The sequence below is a fragment of the Trichomycterus rosablanca genome, chromosome 27, assembly GCF_030014385.1.
Source record: "Trichomycterus rosablanca isolate fTriRos1 chromosome 27, fTriRos1.hap1, whole genome shotgun sequence".
NCBI classification, from domain to species: Eukaryota; Metazoa; Chordata; class Actinopteri; order Siluriformes; family Trichomycteridae; genus Trichomycterus; species Trichomycterus rosablanca.
In genome coordinates, this window is record NC_086014.1 from 12,912,208 (window position 1) to 12,929,358 (window position 17,151).

General features: G+C 38.7%; 1 protein-coding gene across 1 annotated transcript; it reads left to right on the plus strand.

The window, feature by feature from the left end:
- The first annotated feature begins 991 nt into the window (after positions 1-991).
- adamtsl5 (ADAMTS like 5) lies at positions 992-15,219 on the plus strand. The gene is made up of 13 exons (XM_062989821.1): positions 992-1,119; positions 4,452-4,524; positions 6,814-6,959; positions 7,268-7,322; positions 7,875-7,980; positions 8,096-8,223; positions 10,056-10,179; positions 11,778-11,861; positions 12,237-12,400; positions 12,847-13,045; positions 13,814-13,909; positions 14,038-14,109; positions 14,448-15,219. Exons 1-13 carry the CDS (start codon positions 1,100-1,102, stop codon positions 14,774-14,776), a joined length of 1,596 nt encoding a protein of 531 aa, XP_062845891.1. The 5' UTR covers positions 992-1,099; the 3' UTR covers positions 14,777-15,219.
- The last annotated feature ends 1,932 nt before the right edge of the window (positions 15,220-17,151 follow it).

Genomic DNA, 17,151 nt, shown 5'->3' on the forward strand with positions numbered 1-17,151 from the left:
TTATCTCCCAAAACATGCAAAAGGAAAACTGGCTGCACTGAATATACGTGTCTAAATTGAAGAATGAATACGTGTGTAAACATTTTTGTAAATTGAGGTTTTCTGTATAAAAATTTAACGTGTTGCTAATTGCCAGTCGCCATTCGCTATAATTCCACCTAAATGGGCTTAATTAATATTTTACCCGTCTCTTGTGCTTTTTGTGTCTTAGAAATGACTTATATATGAAGGTTTCAGTTATTGTGTACAACAAATTAAAAAGATTAAACAGTAATCCTTGAAGTAAGGATTTAATGCAATCTGGCAACCCGGATTATTGCAGACTTGGAATAGACCGGAGTGACTCTCAGGTGAGCTGCAGCAGCGGTGCTACAAATCACTGCTGTTATATTATATCTATACAATTATTCACCGTACAACTCTAAAGCTCTGATTTATATAGGTTTTATTTGCATTTTTATTTACTTTTTTAAAGCCTTAATGAGCAGGACGTTTCATTTTTCCGTTTTATTTTGGGACTTGCCTGTTCTGTACATGCATTGAACTGTTGGTGGATTAAACGTTTACTTTCTAGCTTTGCAGATGATCTGAACCTTAATTTAAATTTTAGGTTCCAAGGTAGTTTAAAGGCTGTTAACTTTCCCAGTGCCACCGGAGGGGGGTATTTGCGGGAGCTCTACTGATGGGAACACATGGACCTAATGCATTTCAACCTAACGTACTATTCAGGAGATCAGCCTTGGGCTGGCAGGGTTGACCCTGTCCTGACACCCCAAATACCCCCTCGAAAGTTGGATTATTATTTGTTTCTGAATACTTTCGTTCTGTGAGGACGTGTTGGATATTTCACCACTCTTTGGATTTTACGCATTCCTCCTCCTGCTTCATGTTAGATGTAAAAAGCTGGACTGGCTTTGACCCAAACAATCTCCTGCGCTCTTTCAGATCGATCATGGATGTCACTGGATTTCCTTCTAGTTCCCAACTGAAAATTCCACTGGGAGTGTTTTCCAGAATATGTTTCCCAGGAAATGTGTGTGATTAATAAATCAGAGGTGTAGAAGATCACAGCCACTGCAATACACTGCAAAATTATAGGATGCCAAAATCACACAACAGGTAAGTGTAATTATTAGAAATGTACTTTGTTTATAGCTGTGTATGGTTTCTGAGTGAATGAGTGAACAGATGTGGAGCACTGTACAGATCCAACATTTTTCCTACTGTAACAATAAGGTGGCGCAGCTGGTGGTTTCATAGCTTCATTGATCCCGAAGAGTTTAGCATGTTCTTTCCGTATTCGCGTAGGTTTTCTCCAGGTGCTTAACTTACTCGCATGCAGGCAATTTAACGCAGTGCCAGGCGACCCCTGCTTCCCTGACCAGGATGAAGCGTTAATTAAAAAACATTTACACTATTACACACCTCTGAAGTTTGGCTGTAGGAATGCATCTTATACTAAAGGTGCCTTGGTGGTGCAGCTAGTGTGAATGACGCACAGGTCTGTCTTCAGAGTTCCAGTTTTTAACCATGAAGGTACTATGTGGAACCGTACACATGCAAATGTAAAATCCAATTTTGTTAATTTTCTGAGGGAAAATAAGTTTACAGAGACAACCTACCTATACAGAGAACGTTATTATGGCATTTCCTTGCAAATATTAATATGTCATTTAGATGTTTAACTTTATTTATTCAGTATTAAATGTTTTTATTTAAAATAATAATATTTTTATGTTTTTTGTAAAAAAAAATTCAGTAGGTTGGATTTCTTAAGTATATAGTAGTAACAATCAATATAACAACATGTGAATTCGTCATTAAATGTAGAAGGGGATGATTTAACTTATTTTATCTTAAAAATAAACAAAATATGGAATTTGACTGGAGCGTCCAAACTTACAAGACTGTAGTGTATGATATATCTCTGATAAAAGATTGCTTGTAATCTATAGTTGACCGAGACTTACGTGGGAACAGTGGTCACGTCTCTGTACAGTTAAACAATGCCTACTCTCTTATGTAAATGAACCCTGGTTTATGACCTCATCATAGCTCTTTAATGAGACCTTTTGACCCCCAGGTGGCCTTTGACCTCGACTCAAGTATGCAGGGCAGATTTTTGCATGTTTTGGTGGTGTGGTGTTTGCCTTACAGACCTTAGAAAGTGTTTTCAGTACCTAATAAAACTTCACGACTATTATAATAATAGAAAAGGCAGTAAAATTACTGGCTTACTGACAAAAAAAAAAAACATTAAAAAATCCAAAAAAGTGGAGCTGCACATCCACCATATTATGGAACATGATGCTTTTATTCAGATAAGTAAACAGTAGTAATCTGGATCATTATTATTGGAGAACAAGGCCCGACTCTCACTCCATTTCAATTTATCCCAATAATTTTATAACTCTGAGCACTTCTGATCTGAGAGGTGTCATTTGCATGAAAATATTATCATTTTACTTTGACAAAAAAACTGGAAAAAATAGTTTCTTTGTTAAACTGGCAGAAGGTGATGATTCATAACTTCCTCCAGAGAATCTATTTCTACTGCTCTGGAATGGTATTGTGCTTTGCAAACTTTGTGTTCTTGTTTGTTGGTAAGCTTGTAAACAGCTCTGAGTCTTGGAAACCAAACCTACGATGCTCTCAATGTCCAGTTCTGGTTCTGACTTTATTTTTATAGACAGTTTGTTACTATGTGGTATTTTCTGCATAGTTGACAAAAACATTCCGTCAAGGTTGCGACATTGTCCTGGGTGTATTTCTGCCTTGTTCTCAGTGTTTTGTATGGTGCTGGATCAGGGCCGGCGCTAGGGGGGGGGCTGAGGGGGGCATTGCCCCCCCAAATTGTGTCTTTGCCCCCCCAAGCAAAGCAGTCCAGAACCGGGGCTAGGGGGGGCTGAGGGGGGCATTGCCCCCCCAAATTGTGTCTTTGCCCCCCCAAGCAAAGCAGTCCAGAACCGGGGCTGTGCTGGATACACAGTGACCCTAACCAGAATGAAGTGGTTATTGAAATGACCTTCAGTAGTATATTTATTTTGCTTGTGCCTCAGGAAATAAGAACCGCCTTTTTGATAGTCTTGTTAGTTAAAGACTGATCACAAGGTTTTGAGGGAGATTTATATAATTTAATCAGGCAGGGTGGCTCCTGTTCTGCTACACCACCAAAATTAACCTCTGTGGAACAGAACCGTTTGAACCCATGAAAAGATAAAAGCGAGATGTGAGCTTAACCGTGTTTCCTTTCAGACTGAGCTATGCTCAATTTCCCGAGACAGAAAAACAGGAACATGAGGCTGTTTCTTTCTTTAACTCGTATCACTGATAAGGACATCATTACCAGGAAAAAGACAGCGGGTTCCCAAACTGTATAGAGTTTATGTGAGGTATGATTCAGTGAGTAATATGCATGGTGCTTCTGTTAAAGCCAGCTACAACTACAGCTGGTGCTTTTGTGTCCACATGACTGAACCCGTTAGAATAACTCATTACAATGACAAAAGTTTATCAAGCTCTGTGTAAATCCTAGAAAGCATATTATCATATGTCTCAGAAACGTCACTGCAAGCCATTTTAGTCAACTTCTGGATTTAATATCATCTGTACAAACAATTATCCACTGTTTTACAAAAAAAAAAACAGGTCTGTTATGAATTAGAAGCTGCTTGGACACATATGTCACTGTCCACAATTAAGCAAGCTTTCCATAACCATGGGTTTAAAAAAGAAAAAAACGATCAGAAAACAGCAGCTTGAAGCGTGACTAATCACAATGATGAAACAATTGCTTTTTTGAAGAAGGATTTTGTGGTTGGATCAAACATAGATTTAGGTATTTGATCACAGTGATAAGAAATATGTTTTGAAGATAAAAGACAAGATTTTCAATCTCAGCAACACTGTACTTACTATCAGGCATGGTGGTGGAGGTATAAAGGTGAATGTACAGTAGGTTAAAATCTTGGATGCAGTTGGGAGATTCAAACAATGACAAATGTCTTTGTGGCCCTCCAAACTGTAAACATGAGGGTGGCTGGCTGACTTCAACCAGTTAACAACATTAAGTTGTTCTAAACAAATTTGATTGGTTGTATTAAGCTGGATTTCCTGGGTGTGTCAGCCTTTTGGGGAATGCCCTTATCTGTTTTAGTTTAGTGCTGCCTTTTGCACAAAGCAAGATCTGAAGGGTTTTGTAGAAACAACTTGAATTAAAACTAAATGTGGAAAGTCTTGGATCACATTTGTAACAAGGATATTTCACTAATTCAGGTCTCATTCCATTGAGAGTTTGATTTATTTTGTAAAAATACAGAGATTAGTGGTGTAATCATCAGCATGTAAGATTTCCTTACAGCATTAAAGTCAGCATGCCTATCCATTACGTCTTTATAATCAGAACTTAAATGGCTTAAATGACTTTCTCTGTTTGTTGTTTCTGTCTCTAGGAAACTGTCTCTGTGCCAGGCGCTCACCCTCATCATGCTGCTGGTGTCCCCGGTCTGCCTGTTGTCCCAGCAAGTAAGACAACCCCTGTACCCCCCCCCTCTTTTTTCCTCACAGGCTGTCCTCATTAGGAATGCCTGTCAGCTCAGACATGCTTTGGTTTGACACAACAAGCACAGTTTGTCCTCAAATTCCACAATTGTTCTGGATTATTTCTCTTCACTTTTACATCCAGATTCAATTACGGTAATTATGTCCAGCATGATCAGAATAATGTAGCATGAGTAGCTCTGCCAACAGTAACAGGCACGCTTATTTCTTCTCACCCTAAATGTAGTTAAAACTAAGGTATGACGGGTGTTTTTACACTTGGGCGTTCACAGATGAGCATGTGTGAAAGCAGTTTCTGATCTCTGGGCTGATGGAAAACAAGGGTCTAAGGTTCACTTTAAGTGTACTAAGGTATGGACTGCACTGTGTACGTGTAAATGTGTGGGTGTGAGTGAAAGCAGTTCTCACTGGAGGCCGGAAATAAAGTAATGTGAATTCTCTAGCATGGTTCTTGCACCTGCAGGTGGCAGGAGGCCATGCATTGAATAAATCATGACGACCAATCACACACAGTTGTTCTTTTCTCTATGTCCATATAAATAGGGCTGGTTTAACTTATTAAAATGCACGAATCAGTGGTCACTTGCCAAAATTGGGAGGATCGCCTAAAAGAGACTGATTAGATAGAATCCACAAACCACCAAATAACAGGGCTGTCCTGTTCACAGTCAAGCAAGCTTTACATCACAAGGGGTTGGTTACTGCACTGTATTGTGTAGTTAATTTTTAATTTATAAGAAGGTAGAATGTTGTGTATAAATAACATTTATTATTTTAATTGTTCCACCCAAACTAGAAGTTGTGTGAAATGTATTTTAACTCCTTAAAAGTGGTTTTAAAGTTTTGGCATTGTAGCTCCTGTACAGATCTAAACAAACATGTCTCGGCTGATGGATTACATGTGTGCTGAAGTGACAACTATGTTCCTTTCAAAGTTGAACTATACCTTCTGACAACAGAAGTAAATCCCTTGGCGAGACCTTTCATATTGATGTTTGAAAGATAAGTTGACAGGATTGTATGCATAGTGGTGTAATAGTATATTCTGACTGACGCGTCTCCCTGTCAGAGCTTATTTCAACTGGAATCGTAGTCAATGCATCATTGGCATCTTTCATCAGTGATGGTTTGGCTGTCTAAGAAGAGAATTCACTTGATTGTCAGTAGGAACTTGCCCCAGTGGTTTAAAACAGATAGGATCTTCCTTCTCTTGGTTTAAGCTTCAGGCATAAGTGGCAGCTGGAGGACAGGTTGCGTGTAGATTTTTTAATTTACTGCACTCCCTTAGGTGTCCTTTAGCCCCCACACACATTTCCTTTCAGTCAGAGCGAAGATCAGTCGTGTCTTCTAAAGAAATTCTTCAGCTTTTCAAATGTGTGATTACTATGGACTGTCAGTTCTACACATTGGGTAACACAGTACAAGAAATCAGTTACAGTACAGAAGAAAGTGTCAGTCCATGTTTACAGGAACTGCACACACACTACAGACATAAGAGTAGTGCTATTTAAACTTAAAGGGACGTTCCCAAAGAGGGTGCAGGGCAGTTACTTCTTGCTTTATACACCTCTGGAAGGTTTGACTCACCTGTATGCCTAGCGTGTATTGCTCAGCCTTGAGGTGTAGCTCAACAATTTAAATCCTCACTGATACAAAATTCTTTCCCAGCACTTGTAACCTAAAGCCCGCATTTCTCCCTTTAACGTGGTCCCAGGCAGAACACTCCTATTCTGAAGGTTAAAGGTCGATTTCATTAATCCAGCTTGTCCAGTGGCCCCATGGTGCTTTGTTATCAACACTAATTTGAGTTTTTGGCATTTTAATGAGGCCATTGGCAGGTCACTCTACAATAACATGTGATTGAGTGCAGTTGTAAATCAGTGTGGTGACCATGTTAGTGCAGTCTCGTGTCATTTTCCTCTTTCGCAGAGAGACTTATGTGCTGCTAACTACTTATCAGACTCTTATTGTGCACAGACTAAGATTCCAGCTTATTAAGGGGATTTTATCCTTTAGAAGAAATCTGAAGGAATAACCCAGTGTTTTTCAGCCTAGAAACTTTGAGAAGTTGATGGGTCCAGCTATAAACGTTAGCGCAAAATACATTTGTAAAAAATACATTTATTTATAATGGTAATCAGGTCGACCAACTGCCCTGTTTCTGTATTGCTAGTGTAGATTTAATCTATATTTTAGCTTTACTGTCTTATCTAACTCTCTCTTACACCTTCATCTCGTGTCTGTGTTTGACAGCCTCAGAGGAGACGTGCTGGTCGTTCATCTCGAGTTCCACGACAGCTGCTTTATCAAAATGTCTGGGCTTCGTGGAGCGCCTGGTCTGAGTGTTCACGCTCCTGTGGAGGAGGAGCATCCATACGCAGAAGGACCTGCATCATCAGGTTAGGCACTCTCTTCTCACATGTCCATTTTTGGGTCAGCTCGTCCTATCCTTTGCTGTCAAGTAAAAAGTAAAAAGTTAAGGTACTGGACTAGTAATCGGAGGGTTTCCGGTTTCAAGCCCCACCACCAACAAGTTGAATAAATGCCGAAAATGTCTTGTGCCCCCTTCTGACTCTCATACTGTATATAACCACAACAAATGTCTAGACTGTGTACTTGATTTGACTAAACTAATGTATAGCTGAGCCTTATTCATGAGTATTATTCGTTGAGTATTATTCATGAGAGATATTTTTGTGTTTTCCAGAAACCCAGGTCCATGTTCAGGTGATTCCAGGCAGTATAAAATCTGCAACACTGAGGTACAAACAACCTGGTAACAACAGATTATTGACCCATTTAATAAATAATATGTTTGATTTTTAGGATGAACATGTAGTTGAACCTACGTTTTAGGAGCTGCTGGAACACTAATGGCACTGTTCACAGTCAAGGAAGAACTTAAGGGTTGCAGTGCAAAAAAATGCCCCTGCTTCAGAACCAGCACCTTAAAAAATCTAAACGAAGAAAAATGCAGGAGCAGCTCTCTTGACTGTTGACAGTGATCCTGTGTTCCAGCAGCGTTTAAGTCATCACAGACATGTCTTTGAGGGTTCTTGGATGACATCTGGACAAATGTAACCTCAGCATGAGATGATGGGATTTTCTTCGTAAATTTCTTCAGCTTAAATGATTCAGAATAACAAATGAGAAATTACGAGGTCATGCCACAGAGGGTTGATAAAGCAGGAAAGCAGGGCAAAAGTCTAAACAAGTATAGACAGGGAGTGTGTGTGTGTGTGCGTGTGCGTGCGCGTGTGTGTGTGTAGGGGCTACTGGTGTTCATACAGCTCTGTTTTATGTGTTTTTATCAGTCATGTCCTCCTGGAACTCTGGACTTTAGAGAGCTGCAGTGTAAAGTGTTTGATGATCAGCCTGTTGTTGCTGGAAGCAGTTTTCAGTGGACCACATTTCACGGAGGTGAGTGACTGATGGTGATGCCGTGTGGAATTAAAGTACCTGATTTTCTTTCCAAGCTGGACTTGCAGTGATCTTTTTAAAGGTTACTGGCCTCTCCTTTGTCCTTGTATCCAAGGCCCTGACCCCTGTGAGCTCAGCTGTTTGGCCCTCAGCTATCATTTCTACTACAACTTTGGACGAGTCCTGGATGGCACACCCTGCCCAACAGATCCCGAGGCCGTATGTATAAACGGCAAATGCCTGGTGAGAGATTTCTCCTTCTTTTTACTAGTATTTATCTACCTAGCTAACTTAATTTGGATTTATTCATGCACCTTGTTTCTTTGCTAAATTATTCATACTTAATTCCGACTTAAAATAGCAGAAAAGTTCATCTTGATAAAAAAATTTATCTTGGGCTAAATGAGCATGTCAGGGCTCATTGTAAATCTTACGCAATGTGGCCGGGTAGGATTTCGAATTAACCAAGTTTGAAGGGAAATGGGAAACCTGGCAACCACTTTCAGAAACGTATGTGTCTGATTTTTTAAATCAAAAATTAGGTAATAGCCTAAACCTTTCTAAACTAAATAAAATGAGTAATTACTAATAATAATCTGAGTGAAAATAATAGCATCACTGAATCAGATTTATTAAGGAATCAAATGACAAATAAAGAGATTTATTCATCTAACATTCCCAAAACCTAAGCAAACTCTAGGAGTTTACATTTGTGTGTGCATGAAAGAACAAAGACGTGGTGACCCCAAAATACCTTTTTCAAGCTAAAATTCTGCTCCTTGAAAGAAAAAAAAAGCTCTGACTGTGTTGAAGGCAAAGCACTTTTGTCCTCTTCCACAGGGAGCAGATTACAGCCCTGGTTCTTTAAAGCTTTTTAAAATATTTTCTTAGCAGAAAAACATGTAGGAATGATTTAGAACTGATTCATTACATTCACTGTTGAGTTGGAAATCTTTAGATCTTGCTTCACCACCTCCTAGTACTAAAGTGTCCCATGTGGAAAACATGTCTCTCAGCAGTTTAGATTATTTATCTTTTAAAACTGACTGAATTCTAGTGACACAGTTTGAACACATTGACTCTTTACAGTTTTCGGTCCCAGCATGGCTCCTCTAATAAACACCACGTTTGATTTCGCTTTAGAAAAAGTGCACCTGTATGTCTGAGCAGTGCACATTTTACAAACAGGTGAAGGTGATTTTATGGGCTGTGTGGTCAAATTTGGTGGGGTGTTTTGAGATTCTCAGAGACATTTATAGGATGGATAGAGTTTAGACTGCAAAATTAAAAGCAGCAGACTAATTTGTTAGCAGTGTGTGTTATTGCTCATGGACTGGTGAGAAGTGTTCACTGATTGATGTTCTGGTGGTATGAAGGAGAATGTGAGTGTGTATATAAAAAAGGAGAATGATAAAGTCCAAGACTAACTCTTGATGGGTAGTAATGTGCTACATTTACTCCATCACGTGTACATAAGTAAACTGTTGAATTAAATTGTCCATAAAAATGCCATTTTAGGAAAAGTACTTCTTACTCAGTGTAAGAAAACTATTATTTTTGGAATGTCCCTCCAGCTTCCATTGACATCTATGAGTAAATACGGTCTGATGTGAGTGACTCTGTTCACTACTCACCAGCACCCACACTACCTGCGGAATGAACACAATTTTTTTTATTTTCTTACTTTTTAGAACTACTCAGTTTAGGTCAAATTACACTCTGTGCTGAAATACACCCTGGACATGGCACCTACCCATAACATGCCAGGTACACCACCATACAGTGATTAAATTGCTTAAATACAAATACGAAGTATTTAAAATGATACTGTCTTATCGGACTTTGGTTTCAAAGCAACTACAAAGCCTTTATGGGCAGGACTGTACATACAAATAAATAATTGTGTAGGGCCAGTGAAAACTCACACTTTTAAGACTTCATGTCCTCTGTCTTTACTGAAATTTTAACTGGTGCTGTATAAACACCCTGAACTTTTCCAACTGTTCCCTTTCAGCATTAGCTTGTTGGTGCTACTGAGTTTCTAATCCTGGTGCTTTGTCTGTGTGTGGGTGTAGAAGCCAGGGTGCGACCTGATTTTTGGCTCGCAGCAGCAGGAGGACTCCTGCATGGTGTGTGGAGGCCAAAACACCACGTGCCTTCATCATTACAGTGTTTACCGTGACAACAGCCAGGAGATTGGTTAGTACCCTCAATATTCATATACAGTGAAAGGCAGATGTTTACATATTTTATGTAATTCATTTTATTAGATTGTGGGTTTTGTAAAAAAACTTTTAATCTTTTACAAAATATGTACAGCACATCTAATATTTGGTTACATGTTTATTGACTCTTTTTACCTTGATAGCCATCATCAAGCTTCTGGAACAACTCCAGTTGGCTCACTGTCCACTCTACTTGGCACAACTGATAACCAATTTTAACCTAATAGTTTTAGGTCACAGTTTTTTAGTACAGTCCACATTCTTGAGACTTTTGTAAGTCCATTCTAAAAACTTAAATATAGCCTAATATAGCCATTCCAAAACTTAGTCCTGTTGAAACAACCAGTTAAGTCCACAGAGTTTTCTTTTTTGCAATGCACCACTTTCACTGGCAGCAGACTTTCCTCACTAGTCAAATTTGGTAAGAGAGACAGGCAAAGGTGTCAATTGTGGTCTGTGGTAATCATGCACACATTGTTAATGTTGTAGATAATGATTTCATTAGAAAACAGATTTCACCTGAATAATAAAATACATTTCGGTGTACATTTACAGTTTGTGCTTGATGTCTTTGGTAAATTAGATGGTACCACAGCAATTAAACCATACAGACTAGTCAGTAAACCACAACAGAAGTGTGCTGGAGAAGTGCAGGTCAACTGTTTTGATGACTAATTTTCCTGTAGCCCTTAAATTTTAAATGAAACCAGCTGTTGTTCACCATAGGGGGAACTTGTTAGGCAGCACAAGATAGAAACCACTTTAATCTTTAGGGTTTGGCAGTTTTCCATGGAATTCTTCTCTAACTGGATCCTGTAGGACACTGACTTGAGTGTTTGAAGAACACACATCATCATCACACACACACACACACACACACATATTCCCACACACACCACCACACAGGGCACTGACACTTCTGGCTTTGATTTTCACCAACTGAAATACTATCTTTTTACAAACCTCTTCATGCTGGCACACTAATAATGCTTGGCAGTTACAAAGAAGAAAACATGGAGATAATGCAGCTTTATCTCGCTCACCTCAAAAACATCACTCACTCTCTCTGCATCTGGATTTCTGTGGGTACAATAGCTGATTGGGACCGTCTGTGAGCGGCTTTTGATGATGGGTCAAAAGCCAATGAAGTGGACAATGTTGTAATTCCACTTCTTAACAGCACATAAAAAGAAATCTGGGAAAGAAGTGCAGCTACTGGAAATAATAATAAATGATACAGATGAAGTGAAAATGTTTTATGGCCATGTACATATGATCATGAGCTTGTCAATAATTTCAGTTCAAAACCATTGGCATTAATACATTATTTTTACACACTAATGAGAAATTAGTAATCACACATCACATTATAGAACCTTATAAAACACAAAATTAATAACTTACTTTATAACCTCTTAGATTTTTCCAGAAACTCAACACAAATTGTGTTTTGGACAAAAGTGTCAGAATGATATCATGTGTATTTTTGCTTTGCCGTAGGAGTGTGTTTTTGCTGAACGTGGTGTTGGTGTTTTAGAACTGTTATAATTGTCTTATCTGTGTCTCTCACAGGGCTGTACGGATACAATGAGGTCACCATGATCCCTGCCGGAGCGACCCACATCAGAGTGACTGATAACAGCAAGAACTATTTAGGTTCGAGGCCAGTTTTTCCCTTTTAGCCAAAGGATAAAAGTGTTTTTCATTACATAAATCAGGCTGTCTGTAGCCTCTTTAAAATCTTAATTTATCTAAAATTTACATTTTATTATTACTTTACATTTTACATTTTATTGGATAGAGAACTAACTATTATAGTCATAACAAAGAGCCAACTGTTTCTGCCATTATAGCATCCAATCAATGCAATTGTCTAAATAAGTCATGCTATTTACACTATAGAGCCAAAAATACGAAGACAAAAGGGGTCTTTGCATTGTGCCCAGTGTTTCCCAGTAGAGCCAGACCTGCTGCAACCTTGACCAGTATAAACCGGTTAATATAAATGAATGATGTCTTTATTTCCACTAGCTCTTCAGAATGGACGCTCCCAGTTTGTGATCAATGGGAACTGGAAGATCAGTGTTCCAGGGGAATACAGCGTGGCTGGAACCAAACTGGTGTACCGTCGTTCTGCTGATACGTGGGAGAGCTTTGAGGTGCCTGGGCCAACACAGGAGGATCTGCACATTATGGTGAGAGGTGTCCTTGTGTAATGGAGCAACAATTACATGTTGTCATATATAGTGAACCAAAATGTTGAAACGGGGGGAAATGAATGACATTATTATCCTGATTTAAAAAAAAAATAAAAAAAAAAACATGTAGTGGAATTTTGGCTAAGTGAACTACAGCAGCATGTTTCCATCTCACAAACAGTAGATGCTAGCTTTATTCTAGTCTGCTGTATTGTCATTTATGAGCAGTGGTGATTATGATAGAGTAGAGGCTTTTTGGCAGCATGTCTGTAACGTGTCACACAGTGAGGAATGTAACCAAGCCAGCCCAGCTTGCTTTGAGCAGATTATTTAAACAATTCTGTTTTGTTCCGTTTCTCCAAGTATGTCAATTTTTTTTGCAATAGTAATGACTAGCTGAACATGCAACTGAATTCTTGTTTATTCTGATAAAATGTTTGCAGGTTCTCTCCACTGATAAGAACTCTGGAATTGAGTATGAGTACTGGCTTCCCCCTGATTTGTACGCCCAGTATCACGGGAGGGCGAATTCACATCAACAGCACCACCATACATTAAACTTTTTCCCATGGGTACTGCCAACATACGCTGCTACCACTACTACCACTACCACCAGACCTCCTGTAATACAACCTAACAGAGGTAAAGACCTGTTTTAGTCACCTATACCATCGTACAACTACTCTTAAATCTTTCTGTGCTATAAATGACACAATCATGTGTATAAAGTGGCTTAAAACTCAGATCTCTCAGGGAGGGGGATTCATTTGTGCTGAAACTGATTGATTGAGCAAACAATATCATACAGTAGCTGCCTTTTTGATTGTTTGTATAATAATACACATGATGAAAAGAAGTTGTTTTGAGCAGCTTGGCGTATAAAGTGTGTTGTCACCAGTCTAAACTCTTCTTACATGTGTATTGTTATACAAGTAAACACCTGGGCGGCTGCTGCACTTTCTCCTGCATTAGATGACTGCTGATGATGTGTACAGATTAATCATATTTCAAAAAAGTTACAACCCTTTCTTCTTAAAGGGCCATAGAATTGGTTTAAAAGTGAATCCCTTATGCACATATCTGTGCATACATGCCTGACGATGCAGAGGAATGTGTATTAGCCGCTCCCTTTTCCTGGGCGTCTAACACACTATATGATGTAATCTAAAGCTTTGGCAGGATCTAAACTTTGGATTTCAGGACGTTTCAGGGTAATTTACTGGTTTTGTTTATGTAAGGTTAGTACATGCCCTAGGCTTTTCACAATTATCACAGAATCAACTAATCATAGTCAAGTGGCTATCAGTGATGACCATGATTGTCAGATTGAACATTTTCAGACTTCATTATTGATTCTGCCCAGAATTACGGAACTGATTTGATCTGACTGGTCTCTCCCTGGTTCTGTAGGAGGACGACCGGTGAGGCTTCCCTCTGAGCAGCAGCCGCTGCCTCGTCTTGAGCGAGATGGGAAGAGTAACTATGTGCCCCAGACGCACCGTACAGGTCAGTGCATGTTAATCATCTTTGCTCAGTGCTCGTCTTCCTCAGTTCATCCCGACTCTTTACTCATCACTTCAGGTTCACTGGGTCTGTTTGGATGTGTCGTTCTAAAGCCTGAAATCTGATTGCAGGTTACTGTGGTAAATGCAGGAGGGTAAAAGGGCGCGGTGAGAGACAGAGGCAGTACTGCCAGAAGGATTTTGGTAAGAACTTGTACTACTGTGAAGCTTCAGGCTGGGTGATATAATATCGATATTGTGTGTTTTTTACTGTTTTCTACTTTTCCTTATTAGGTAGTTGTATTTGTTAGTTAAAATGTATTAATCAGTTTAAAACAGGATCATGTTTACTTGTGTTTACTGTGTAATGACTAAGATGGTATCAAGTGCTTTTGGGTGCATGTCAGTAATATGTCTAACCTGGGAACAGGAAACAAGCCTGGCCAGCTTTGTGTGTTTTTTCCCTGTTTTTTGTGGGTTTTTTTTAAATGTTTCCACTTTCTGAACATGTAGAGATAAGATTTTTTTTTATGTTCCTTTAGTTTTCCGAGCTAAGATCGTAGGGAAGATGTACGTCGGCCAGGAGACCCGGTATGACGTCCAGATCATCCACACGTACCGCAACCGGTTCCGGCTGGAACGGCGGGAATACCTGTGGGCGCCCAACAGGTGTGACTGCCCCTCGCTGGAGGAAGGTCACCAGTACGTGCTCATGGTCAGACGACACATTAACTACGAACACACGCTCGATCGTATTCTGCTGGAGGAGGACAGCTATGCTCAGCCTTACCGACCCCGTGAGGACAGCCTGCTGCGTCCCATGGAGAGCTTTTGTAATAACAGAGGAGATAGAACTTACCGCACAGGGTAGAATATCCACATTTAGCCTTTAGGCTTCAGTTATTGTGTGTTTTATATATTTAAGTCTCATTCCAGAAGGAGAAAACCCACTACCTTTTAAAATGAAACTTGGCACCCTGAGATGAATTGTGGTTATTATGGGAATCAGTGGGTATAAAAAGGAACTTACCGATGTTATTCTCACTAAATAAAGCACTTTAGTTGGATTTTATTACCTACCTTTAAAAAGCATATACCAAAGAAGAACATATTTTATTAGTAGTTTGTAGTATTCCAGGTATTTTTGCCTTTCTGGATTTTTAAAAATATAAATAAGTGCATTTACTGTTTTTTTTTATTTTAAGATTTTGTTATATTATATTTATATAAATATGATTAGAAATACCTACATTTATCTACACATTTTGCTTTATATACTGTATTATTTCTGTATGTTATGATGCAAATATTTTGTTGGAATACCTCAAAAAGAATAAAATTTTTCTTCAATCTGGCATGCTATAAAAAATTTACATTTTGTTTAATATTCAAATACTGATCAGTGGTCATGCTGTTGTTTTTAAAACAGGGCCTTCATTGCATTCTGAAATTTGAATTATCTAAACTTGTTTTGCATTCTATTTAAAATCATGGTCATTAATATGAAGCTGATTCTTTTTTTTATTTCTTTAACATCCTGCTCTCTTTAGGAAGATTTATACTAGATTGAGGAACATAACTGCAGGGATTGTCAGCCTGTAGGCCTTTGGTAAGGTAAGGCACTGATGTAGAGTAATAAGACCGAGCTTGCAGTCAGTGTTTCAGGTTTTTGGTTAAAACAGAAAACTTTCTGCTGCCACAAACTTGGAAGATCATTATTCACTAAAATGTTAGGATTTCAAGCTGTTCCTCCAGATAATGTTTTCTTCACTTTACAATTTACTTCACAATCGTGCTGTGCTGGATAGTAACTCTCAGTTTTTAGTGTTGCAACTGACACACTTATCGGTCTTGTTCTGTGAGCGTGTGTGGCTTCACAGCTGAGCTGTTATTGCTCGTATATGCTTTTACCTTTGACCGGGGCAGCTTTATTAGGACTAAATTGTGACTTGTTGGACACACGCAGTGCAAAACTGAAATCTGAGATTTTCAGTATGTCACATCATACTGCTTTGTTTCTTACCCACTAGTTGAAAGTGTCCATATAGTTTTTTACTTTCACCATGTATTTGTTAATAGCTGTGTTTGACTTGAACCACCACATGTACTGATCTGCAGTCTGACATATTTTTAAAAAATGTTATAGAATTCTGTTCTTGTAAATCAGAAACCTATAATCTTTTTCATTTTAACAGGGTTGTTTTTTCCTCCAAAGCCACTTCCCCTTCCTCTCAATAAGTGCACACCAACAGCTTATTATGTGTGTTTTGTTAGAAATGTATTTACAAAAATAGCTCGTTCTTTTAAGACTGACATAAATCCGCTATGTTAAACTTGTAATTAGGACTAGGTGGGTTAGACTGCTCTAGTAAAATCATTACAGTTCAAAGCTTACACACCCTCACACGGCCAAACCAGTCGAACATGCCACACTCGACAACATGTGGCTGCATTATGTGTTCACCACACGTCAACAAATGAAAGCAGGGATAAGTAACAGAACACCATTCACATCATGAACATAAACACGGTGCCTTGCATCAGTATTCAGGCCTCCTAAACTATTCCACATTTTGGGTTATGACCATAAAAATGAGAGGAGCTTAATTAAGGTTCTATGGAATTGAAGAAAGCCACACAAAAATACTTATGCAAGGCACAGTAGCTTTTTACATTTTCAAAGTAATAAGCTGCTCTTTATTTACCACATCTATAATTTATTTACAGCTGAAGTCATAAGTTTACATGCACACTTGAGTCTTGAGAAATCAGTGACTTCTGCAACTGTTTTTTTCTTTTCTGTCTCTGATTAATTAAAAAATTGTTCTTTTATAAGAACAATTTTTCATTTTTTTGTTTCTTTGAGTTTAAATTGGCAGTACAGAAACAGTTTTAAACAATTGATTATTTGCTAGAAAGTTCTATCATTTGGTTTTGTAGCCTCCTAATTGTTAGCGATTACAGCTGTGTTCCATGTCATTTTAAATGGGTCTGAAATAATAGAAATCTCGCAACTAATGTGACAGGTGTGTCATCCAAGTGTATGTAAACGTTTGACTTCAACTCTTATCTAGTTTCTAGTTTTAATCATCTATTAAACAAATTTAATAGAGCTTGTTTTTTTGGACTGAACAGCAATTCACTGGACGTCTCTTGTTCACCTTTGGATCTTTTGGCAATTTTGGCGAACGCCAGGCCGTCATAGTCGTAAACATAACGTATTTGTGATTTGCTGACTGGAGCTAG